This window comes from Dendropsophus ebraccatus, chromosome 5, assembly GCF_027789765.1.
Source record: "Dendropsophus ebraccatus isolate aDenEbr1 chromosome 5, aDenEbr1.pat, whole genome shotgun sequence".
Lineage (NCBI taxonomy): Eukaryota > Metazoa > Chordata > Amphibia > Anura > Hylidae > Dendropsophus > Dendropsophus ebraccatus.
In genome coordinates, this window is record NC_091458.1 from 31,469,554 (window position 1) to 31,481,619 (window position 12,066).

At 45.0% G+C, this 12,066-nt stretch overlaps 1 protein-coding gene across 1 annotated transcript; it reads left to right on the forward strand.

The window, feature by feature from the left end:
- Nucleotides 1-25: 25 nt before the first annotated feature.
- On the forward strand, nt 26-9,976 carry FDX1 (ferredoxin 1). Its single transcript, XM_069969770.1, has 4 exons — nt 26-195; nt 3,580-3,704; nt 7,778-7,907; nt 8,109-9,976. Exons 1-4 carry the CDS (start codon nt 71-73, stop codon nt 8,221-8,223), a joined length of 495 nt encoding a protein of 164 aa, XP_069825871.1. The 5' UTR covers nt 26-70; the 3' UTR covers nt 8,224-9,976.
- Nucleotides 9,977-12,066: the final 2,090 nt, after the last annotated feature.

A 12,066-nucleotide genomic window follows, 5' to 3' on the forward strand; every position in this document is an offset into this window, starting at 1 on the left:
GAGGGGCGTGGCCAGTGAGCCCCGCCCCTCTTGTGTAACATAGCTAGTGGTTCCGGGAACACGCGCAGACATGGCAGCAGTAACCAGACTGCTCTCCGGCTCTCGCTGCCTGCTGGCCCGGTCCAGGAGCGGCATCTCGGCGGTGCTGAGGACGGCAGGAGGATGTCCGGGGGCCGGGGCGGCGCGGCTCTTCAGGTAATCACCCCGCCGTACTGTCCCTGTCCTCAGCTGTGCTGCTCTCCGGGAGAACTACAACTCCCACTGCGCTCCGCAGCGGCTCACAGTGCAGAGCAGCTGGCGCGGGCTGGAAAGGCATGCTGGGATTTGTAGTTTTGGACCAGCAGCAGTCACCTTGTGGTCTCCAGTGTTTACAGAACTTTCTCCTGATATCGCGGTGCCCGGGGACAGCAGGCTGGGTCACGTGGTGTCCCTTTAATTTCATTTTATTATAATAGTGTGTTATATATATATATATTTTATACACACACACGTCAGCCACTGGGCATCTAGATGGGCATCCTGTACTCCTGGCATTGCACTGCAGACCCCTGGTGGGCTCCCTCCTGGCTGCAGATATCTAGCAGGAGATAGTTACATTACATGTGTCAGTACTTCCTGCTGCAGCCAGGGGGAGCTCATGTCTTCTGGGGTCACCCCCAAACCTGACAGAAAGCTATGGACTAGAACAGGGGTAGGGAACCTTGGCTCTCCAGCTGTTGCAAAACTACAACTCCCATCATGCCTGGACAGCCAAAGCTTTAGCTGTCCAGGCATGATGGGTCTCCAGCTGTTGCAGAACTACAACTCCCAAGGTTCCATACCCCTGGACTAGAAGAATGGGGGTCCCACACATCCTCCCATCAGAATCAATGACTGCCCTCCCACCCTGATGTCTCATGACATCTATGGGAATGATGGGGATGCCGCTTATGACATGCACCTGTTATCCTGTGGATGTGCCGTACAGCTGTAAGTTGGGAGTACCCCTTTAAATGGGTTTCCATTAACCATGAACAGTACTGTGGTCAGGTAGGCAGCAGAAGATGCAGCAGATTTAGCCTCCTATCGACTTCAATGGGTTCCCAGCAAATTCTCCTCTGTGGACTCCATGGGTTATGTGCCTGTGAGCATACGCTTAAAATGAATGAAGCTGCTGTGTCCTTCTACCCTAATGCTCCGTTTCATATTATGCCGAGACTTTGACCTGAATATAGATGCATCAGTGATCCCCCTGTATATGGGGCCTAGGGGGACATTACACAGGTGGGATATGCATTATTACCAGGCATTGGGATGAGGATTGGACTGACAAGGTTTGTCAGTCCAGTCCTGACAGCTATGAAAGAATTGTCTGAACTACATACAGTTGTAACAGTCCCTCAGCTGTGAGAAGTATAACCAACTTCACCTTAAAGGTGAAGTCCGGCAAAAATTTTTATTAAAGCATTGTATTGCCTCCCAAACGTTATACAAATCACCAATATACACTTATTACGGGAAATACTTATAGGGTGCGTTCACACAGGATCTGCAGCAGATTTGATGGTGCAGATTCAATGCAAAGTAATTCTGGTCCATCAAATCTGCTGCAGATCCTGTACGTGTGAACGCACCCATAAAGTGCTTTTTTTCCCTGCACTTACTACTGGATCAAGGCTTCACTTCCTGGATAAAATGGTGATGTCACTTCCTGGATAACATGGTGATGTCACGACCCGAATCCCAGAGCTGTGTGGGCTGTGGCTGCTGAAGAGGATGATGGCAGAGGGACACTGAGCATCCCCCTGCCATCATCCTCTCCAGCAGCCACAGCCCGCACAGCTCTGGGATTCGGGTCGTGACATCACCATGTTATCCTGGGAGTGACATCACCATGTTATCCAGGGAGTGACATCACCATGTTATCCAGGGAGTGACATCACCATGTTATCCAGGGAGTGACATCACCATGTTATCCAGGGAGTGACATCACCATGTTATCCAGGGAGTGACATCACCATGTTATCCAGGAAGTGAAGCCTTGATGCAGTAGTAAGTGCAGGGGAAAAAGCACTTTATAAGCATTTCCCGTAATAAGTGTATATTGGGGATTTGTATAACTTTTGGGGGGCAATACAATACTTTAATTAAACTTTTTGCTGGACTTCTCCTTTAATTCTGGGAATAGAGTGTATCAGGTCATTCCTTTGTATCAGGGAAGGGGAATCTATGGCTCTCCAGCTGTTACAGAACTACAATTTCCATCATACCTGGACAGCTAAAGCTTTGGCTTTCCAGGCAAGATGATGATTGTAGCTTTCCAACAACTGGAGGGCCGCAGGTTCCCCTTCCCTGCTTATATATAAGTATTAATACAGAAGAGTTGAGTCCCTCCTGTGTTTCTTAGTAGCACAACTAATATTTCTCTGTAGACTTATAGATCACGTCCATCCATACGGTGGACATTAAAAATTTAGGGGGGAAAAAATTTATTTTTTTCCCCCACTTGTTAAACAGGGGAAAATTCAGCCCCCTGAAATCTGCAATTGAAATGGATTGTGAATTATAAATCTAGTGATCAATGTGTGTGTATAGATGATTCAACCCCCATTGGTTGCTAGGAGAAGAGCCTGCCTTAATGCTTCAGCTCGTGCTTCTCCCAACTTTATTTGATGATTGGGCAAGTCAGATCTCAACTATTTAAAACTTTTCATATATCTCTCAAATGGTGGAAATTTTTTATTTTTGCACTATGGAGACTCTAAAAAGGAAATCCCCCTCACAGTACTACACATACAGTTTTCTCGGTACTGTGTCTTTAACAAAACAAATTGGTACAGGTTGAGGAATATCCCCGGTGTCATGTAGCACATATTGTACCCAGCCTGAGCGAAGTCTCTTACACAACAAGTTGGGCAACTTTAGATTTACCGACATCGATATCCACACAATACAGGTAAATGCTGCCATAGAGGGTTTACTACTACTACTACCTGAAGCTTAAATATGGTACCCTTCCCCCTATGTACCTCTTACAGAAGGGCTGGGGTTCCACATCTGCACCACTAGCTAAAGTTGCAGGATGACAGCATCATCAGTGTTTCACTATAGAAGATAATGTTGCAGGCAACTTTGTGTCCATGAAATAAGGATTTGACCTATGGTTTTATATTGTAACTCCTGGCTGGTCATAGAACCCCAGTCTCATAGTGCCCCCTAGAGGTGAGAATGGTGGATGGTCCATGGATGATGTCATAGGACCCATGCACGCCGCGGCCAACCACGTGCACTTGATATATCGCAGCCAAATCCCACGTTACGCACACAAGTGGTAAAACGTGCTATAGAATAAGCCCAGCGGGGGCTTTAGCATCTATAACATGAATAAGCATAGCATAGATGAGCTCTGTAATATCCCTCATATGCCTGGTACTGTAATCCGCTTCACATAATGCCTGTGCAAATATGCAGATAAACTCCTTAGCAAACTAAAAGGAGCCCCTGACTATAGGTGATCGGCATATACGTTTAGTCTAGACGTGGAATTATTCCTTCTATTCATGATTTTTTATTTTTAATTTTTTTTCTCTCCTTCTACAGCTCAGATGAGAAAATTAAAGTGAAATTTGTAAACCGGGATGGAGACGCCATTATAGCGGAGGGGAAGGTCGGAGAGTCCCTTCTGGATCTTGTCGTAGAAAAAAATCTAGACATAGATGGTTTTGGTGAGTAGAAGGGGACACAATGGGATGACATATACTTTTGAGAATTTGTCAGCGATATAACAAGGGTTATAGATGGGTTAATCGCCATTGGTATTCTTTAAGGCACTTATGTTCTCTATAGGGTCTCTGTATACAGCAGGGGTAGAGAACCTCGGCTCTCTGACTGTTGCAAAACTACAACTCTCACCTGGAGAGCCAAGGTTCTCTACCCCTGCTGTATACTCTTGGGGGGGGGGGGGGGGGGGTTATCAAACATAGTGTAAAGTGGAACTGGCTCAGTTGCCCCTAGCAACCAATCAGATTCCACCTTTTATTTTCCAAAGAGTCTGTGAGGAATGAAAGGTGGAATCTGATTGGTTGCTAGGGGCAACTGAACCAGTTTCACTTTACACCATGTTTGATAAATCCCCCCCCCTTGGTGTTGTCCGTAAGGATGTGATTACATATGGGACCATCTGGTTAGAAGAGGGATGACCAGTTCCCATACTACAGGGGATCTAACAGTGGCGGTGCACATAGGGGAGGAGGGTTGCACGGTGTATTACTGTAGCTATATTGGATGTATGTTGGTAGTAGATGGGGTGATACTTCTACATTGACGTCAGATGCACACATGGTCACCCTGTGAGGACTGCATGGACCATCTCCCTCTGCAGGACCAGGATACTGACTAGCGGTAGAGAACTGCACATGCTTGAACACAATAAACCATTAAAGGAGATATCCACAGACAGTGAGGTATAAATAACAACATGGGAGCTTTTTGAGGTTGAAATATGGAAAAGCAATGTTTGACATTATGGGTTATTGATCGCAGTGTCTCAGATCCGCTGTGATTAGGAGAGAGCGTGGCAATCGTGCCATCAACTTACTAATGTAGCCTTGTAGTCTTACATTTTTGGAATTAGCTGATGTGACGATACAGCCGGGTAGTGGCTGGCACTGCTGCCATGCTCTCCCCTGGGTATGTCTCCTGATCACAGCGGGTCTTAGCAGTGATACCCACTGTGATCAATAACTTTTCACATGTCTGATGGCACATCAAGTTAGTTATTATAACAGGTACTCTTTAAAGGGGTTAAAGTGACTCTGTACCCACAATCTGCCCCCTCCTGACCGCTTGTACCTTAGGATAGCTGCTTTTAATCCAAGATCTGTCCTGTGGTCCGTTTGGCAGATGATGCAGCCCTGTATCAAATTGGCGTGGCCTAGAGTGTCTGCGCCCAGGCTTGCACCGCCTCTCCTTGCCTCCCTCTTCACCATTAGCAATGTATGCCACTGGGCAGGTTTTTTCTTCTCATCACTTGTCTGAAAACTGCACAGGTGCCTTAAGGAGGATGTACCACCAGGTACATCCTCTTGAATTTAAGGGGAAGCAGGTGCCGCAGTCCGTTTTCGAACCGGTTCCCGTGTACGGCGCCATTCTATCCAGCGGTACCGGGATTAGAATCAATGGAGCTGCTGGATAGAACGGCACCATACACAGGAACCGGGCCGCAGTTCGAAAAACGGACCGCGGCACTGGCTTCCCCATGACAGCCCTGTTCTATCGGTGGATTAAATACAAGAGTATGTACCTGGTGGTACATCCTCTTTAACAATCCAACACATGTGCAATATTCAGACAGGTGATTAATAGAATACCTGCCTGGGGCATTCCTAATGATGAAGAGGGCAGGGAGGAGGGACGGAGGGCTGGTGCAAGTCTAATGTGCGCACACACACTCTAGGCCACGCCAATTTGACACAGGGCTGCAAGTTTAAAGTTGTTTTTTATGACAATAACTGAATCACCTGCCGAACAGACCCCAGGACAAATCTTGGATTAAAAGCAGCTATCCGAAGGTACAAGTGGTTTGGCGGGTCAGATTGTGGGTACAGAGTCGCTTTAACTTTTTATTTCAAATCAACTGGCTTCAGAAAGTGATAGATTTGTAATTTACGTAAGAGGTAAGATGTAGAGCGATGTACAGCTGCTGACCCCAAAGTCTTATATTTACTGGTAACATTTATTTATGCGGCTGAGCGGTCACTAGGAGGCCAGATGTTACCAGATTTATCATAGGGTGTAAAATCTCTGGTGTAAACTGCCCCCAGCAACCAATCACAGCTCAGCTTTCTGCTCTTGGAAAATAAAAGAAGCGCTGTGATTGGTTGCTGTGGATATTTTACCCGCTTTCTATGTTTTTCTGACCAGTTTAATACATTCTGTTGAGCTGAGATTTTGTTTGTTTTAGTCTATTGCTTTTATAGGCAGAAAAGACTGACAAAAGGATTTCAAGGGGATCCAGGCCCACAAGCTTATCCAGTATTACAATGCCATACATGAGCTTTATATTCTGAGATGAGGACTGTAAAATCCTGTCCTTTGAACTCCTAGGCCTTCTGACTTTTGATATGAGGTTCAGGGGTTTATTATAATCTCCTGTGATATATTTGCAGCCATAAGTCTATATACCACTCATGGCTTCCCTGTACTATGGACAGTATATAAGGGACTGCAGGGTTTAGGTTTGTTGCTCCTTGTACATGCAGCATTATTATTAGCTCCGCCCCTTCTCTCCCCGCAGCAGCGCTCCCAGCTGCTCCTGCAGGCCAGAATAAGCATAGTGTAGATGTCATAGAATCGGGAGTGGCTGAAGGGAGCAAAGAACAAGGGTAAAAGAACCAGAAACGTGTCCTAGATCAACTTACTTCATCACTTTCACACAGCACTGAAGAGGAAAGTAATAGACTCCTGGCTGTCAGCCACTTATCTGTGTTTGTTCTAAGTGAACCTTGGACTTCATAGCTATCTCCACATATTTTATATTTTCGTTAAAAGGGTTATCCAGCGCTACATAAACATGGCCACTTTCCCCCTACTGTTGTCTCCAGTTTGGGTGGGGTTTTGAAACTCAGTTCCATTGAAGTAAATGGAGCTTAATTGCAAACCGCACCTGAACTGGAGACAACAGTAGGGGGAAAAGTGGCCATGTTTTTGTAGTGCTGGATAACCCCTTTAATGCTCATTTATTCTGTGCATTCCACCCTTTAAAGAGGCACTATCAGCAGGTTACGCCCAATGAAGTGGCTGATATCCCCCATAAGTTCGTTACCTTATAACAGCAGGGTTGTTTGATTCTGCTCTTCTCCACATCCTTAGGATATTTACTAATTGCCCCTATGCTAATCAGGGGCTTAGAAGCATTTGGGGCATCGCCCAGCCCGCCCCCTCCCATGCCGCTCACTATGCATATATGAATATGCATAGTAGGCAGCCTGGAGCAACCCACTCAGCCTGCCCCTTTCCGAGCTGATAGTGGGCCGCACAGGAGGGGGCGGGCCAAGGAGCTTGCTCCAAACCGCCCACTATGCATATTCATATATGCATGGGAGGGGGCAGGCTGGGCGGGCCGAGCTAGTGCTTCGGGCCTTCGGGCAACACCCCAAATGCTCCTAAGCCCCTGATTAGCATAGGGACCTTTAGCAACTAACAGAATGTGGAGAAGTATCATTAAAGAGGTTGTCCTCCACTTTATAGTAAAATAATTCGGTGTATAGTATTAGTAAGTGTACTCACTGTATATACTGACAGCAGCTCACTGTGTACCTTAAAGAGCTAAAATCAAACTCCCCTCCTCCAGGCTGGGCTGTCCTGCTCTGTGGTGTTTCTGTCCATAAGATGGCTGACATGGAGGAGCATGTGACCATGCCCCGCCCCCCAGTGTCCACCACTAAGTCTGTATATGCCTATGGTGGACACTGGGGGGAGGGGCATGGTCACATGCTCCTCCATGTCAGCCATCTCATGGACAGAAACACCACAGAGCAGGACAGCCCAGCCTGGAGGAGGGTAGTCTGATTTTAGCTCTGTTAGGTACTAATACTGTACACTGAACAATTTTACTTCAAAGTGGCCAACCCCTGTAACAGCCCTGCTGCTATAAGGTATAGAACTTCTGGGGCATATCATTGGACAGAACCTGCTGATAGTGCCGCATTAAATAAAGCAAAAATCCTCTGCAGTTGGCATCATAATCACTTTATAGAAGAAACCTTAACTGAATACCATGGTCTATGTCTCCATACAGGAGCGTGTGAGGGGACGCTGGCCTGCTCTACCTGTCATCTCATCTTTGAGGATCATATATTTCAGCAGCTGGAGCCGATTACGGATGAGGAGATGGATATGCTGGATCTCGCCTATGGACTCACTGACACGTAATGTTTCTGGGCTTATTACATCATTTTATAAAGTTTTTGTATGTAAATATATATATATATATATATATATATATATATATATATATATATATATATATATATATATATATATATATATATATATATATATATATAATTAAAATATTTTTTGTACATCAATCGTACCGCTTACAGTTTGTCATGTTTTAACCCTCGTAGATCAAGACTGGGCTGCCAAATTTGCCTGCGGCCGTTCATGGATGGCATGACTGTGAGAGTCCCCGAATCTGTGGCAGACGTCCGGCAAGCAGTAGACATGGGAAAGAATTCTTGAAATAAGCCAAATCTGATGCCAACTTAACTTTTGACTTTTTTATATCCTAGTTCTTAATCCCACATAATAGGGTATTTTATTCTATAGGACACCAGTTAACAAAATTTTATTTTTTTGAAATTTTGCCTTAAAGTGTATATTTTTATTTGTTGTCTGTGGTTTATTTTTGTTGGTTGGGCCAAAACTGTCCCCACCATGTACTTTTATCTCCTGTATAGCTAGCTATGTACTCGTGGATTAACCCTCTCTATCACCTTCACGGCACCTAGAGATGGCAGGACTGCCATAGCATACCTCAATAATCGCTTACCTATAGATAGGAAGAAACTCTGTGCATTTGATGGTTCTCCCATAGACCTTATATAGGTCTAGTGTAGAAGAAATATACTAAGAACTTGTGTATTGGCCATGGTGTGTAGCTGTGTCAGGTATTGCAGTCTTATTCATTTTAATGAATAATGGATGGAGCTAGGTTGCAATACCACAAACAGCCAGTGGTCCTGGGTGGCGCTGTTTCTAGGGGCGGGGGGGCTAAAAACAAGTGGATTTTGATTATAAAAAGTGTTGGGAATCCTTACCAAAGGCATGTGACTGCTCACCAAAAACTGCGGTTCTGAACAACAGGACATTGAGGATCTCTGACCTTCTAATGTGTCTTACATTGAAGAATCACTTTAAAAATATTTAAAAGCAATTCAGAAAGGGCAATATTATAACAAAGCCAAGTAAGCAAAATAATAATAATTATTTTTTTTTTTAGGAGGGGTCATGTTTTTCAAATTTTGAATGGGCTTCTGGTCAGACCAGGCATCAATGTTATAAATAAATGATAGAGATTAGAGATGACCAAATTTACAGTAATGACGAAGTGAAGTGCTTCCTATATCTCTGCAATACACTGCCATTTAACTCTTTGCTGCCTGTGCTGCTCCTCCCTGGGTGCCTGGAAAAGATGGATCCAGTCCTGAGAAACTGGGAGAAGATTACCAGGACTGGATCCAGCTTTTCCAGGCACCTGGGGAGGAGCAGCAGTGAGTTAAATGGCAGCAGGCTGATGAGTGGTTTTCAGAGATAGTGAAACTCTCTTCTTCCTTCTTAAGCCCCGCCTCTGAGGAACCTTGGCTTTTTACAAAACTGCTGGATTTCACATTTTCTGCATTTTTTTTTTTTTTTTTTTTTTTTTTTAGATTAGTTTTCTCAATTGCCCATCTACAAGCAGGCTAGCTACTCTTGACAGATCCTATATTATGAAACATAACTTTATTCTCACTGTATGGCACTTAATACCGAGGCAGTATAGATACTTTACTGTTATGTGACAGGCAGGTTTTGTGACTTTGTTCTATCTGCCATTTTGAAATGTTTTTGTTACACTACAGTATCATACTTACACATGCCTCAATTGATTCCAGTGATCAGAGACTCTCATGTAGCCCTTCCAAAAGTCTAATTGCTCAAAGCTGCTGGCAACAGGTGTTTGGTTTTCCTACAGCGCCGCCACAGGAGACGTCAAGCATTACATGTTCCTATCAATAGGTTGTCTACAGAGCACTCCTGTTTTTTACTGCTCTATGGAGCCCCATCCTAATGCACCCTGCAGCTTCCTTCAAGGTAAAAAGGAACACAAGCCTGGCTGTCTGGATGAAAAATAACAATGAATGTTTATTGATCATGGAGGAACTGCGATACAACACTAGACTGGTTTTAGAATTGTCAATCTATGAAAATTACAATAAAGTACAGTTTTCAGATATTGTGGGTATGGAGATCATTGCTTTTCCTTTATATCCATCTCATTTACCTATTATGGTGCCACCTGGTGGTCAGAGTGTATACCAATGTGTACATCCACCTACTGAGCTGAATGCTGGAGGACGCACATGCTCAGTCATTCTGTCCCCACAGCCAGGTCTCTAGCCCTGCACATGCCCAGTCAGTCTTCACTCTCATGTTATTACGTATTCATTGCTTTACAGGATTCGCAGCAGATATGATGCTGTGTTCAGTTATTTAGTTACATTGATATCTGCTGCGGATCCTGTACATCTGAACTCACCCTAAGGCTGTGGTCACACATAGTATGAAACGGGCCGTTCCGTTATCTGTCTGGGTCACGGAACGGCCGGTCTCAGAAAAGATAATCCTGGCCGGTACTGCAGTACCGGCCGGATGATCTTTAGCGCCGCTGAGTTCTGATGCGGGCGCATCAGTGCGCACCTGCATCAGAAGTCCTGACTGCACACAATGGAGCGTGTGGCTGGAGCCGTTCGCTTCATTGTGTGCACAGACAGGGTTTTCTGCGGCTGCTATTCACTGAATAGCAGCTGCAGAAACTGGCTACTTTGGCCGGGATTCCCTCAGCCTGTGCACTACATAAGTTCAGTGGTAATCACATTCGTTGTACCTACGTGTGAACATAGCCTTAGACTGGATGCATACTGTGAGTATCACACTTGTATTGACAAACCATCTTGCCTATAGAGCAAAAAAGAAGCATTATACTGTAAGCTGCCAGAGGGAGAAGGAGGCTGATTCTGCTTAGAGTATACCCACAGTGGCATCTGGGGGGCTTGGGGGTCTCTGGTTCCTAAACGCATCCACTTCTCATACTGCATATAGGTAATGGGGAATATAGATCTAAAAGGGAAGGAATTTCATGAACTGGCTTGTTGCAGTGCTGGCCATTACCTTACCACTGGTGTCACTGAGCTCTGTAGAATGACCAGTTCTATGGGAAATGTTTGTAAAGGCAGACTGCATTGGTAGGGGCTGGATGAAACACTTGAATTCAGTGATTTTTTTCTCCATCTCTGTGTGTGTGTGTGTGTGTGTGTGTGTGTGTGTGTGTGTGTGTATGTATGTATGTATGTATGTATGTATATGGTTTGGGAGCACAGATATCTGCCACTGAAGTGGTTAAACTGTGTCTGGTAAGCCCTGGGTGTGTCTCTGGTAACCAAGGGGTTAACCCAGACACAGGTAAAGCAGGATTGATAGCCTGGTGTCTGTGTTGGCCATAGCTAACATAGACAGATTGTAAAAATACGTACTGGGACCTGCTTTTTCTGGAGTGAGTGAGGTTGGCAGTGGGACGCTCACTCCACCCGGGCTTCGGTCCTGGGCTTCCATAGCCCACAGCTGGGGGTCATCAGGGCCTTAAAAAGAAGCTCACTGCAGTGCTGAGGTGTGGCCATACCTTGAGAACTGTCTGCTGGAATACTGAAGGTATTGCATGGGCCACACCAGTCTTTGTTATTTGTACCCGTGGGCTGGATAGCTGGTCCCACGTATAGTCAGGGAGCGGTTATGTACTAGTAAGTGCTCAGCCGAGCAGGGTTTATTTGTGTTTAAGCCTTTGTTAAGGTTTGCTTTGTGTTTTGACTTGACGCGAAGTGTGAAATAAAAACACTTAAATTGGACGTTATCCTGTCTGTCCCTGCTTACTGCACTGCTACCTAGGATCGACCAGAGCTATTCCCCACTATATATATATATATATATATATATATATATATAAATTATGGTCCTATTAGCTGCTGCTGCCCTAGGCGCTAAACCTGAAGACGCCCCATCTGGGGGAGTGATTTTGGCCTCATGCATTTCTCTACATGTAGTAACATTATCTGAATCACGTTTTTCATGGTTTTTAACTGAAGGAATTCCCACCACATGATTGGTAGATCGGTCCATGATTGGTAGGTAATAGCCCCAGGCGTCAAATTTAATACCGCCATACTGTGACTGGATAACATCACCATACCAGACCTAGTGGTAAATAGGGCCCTGACTGTATATGTATGCATCTGAGTACAGATGAGCAAACTTACTGTACATTCGGGTTTG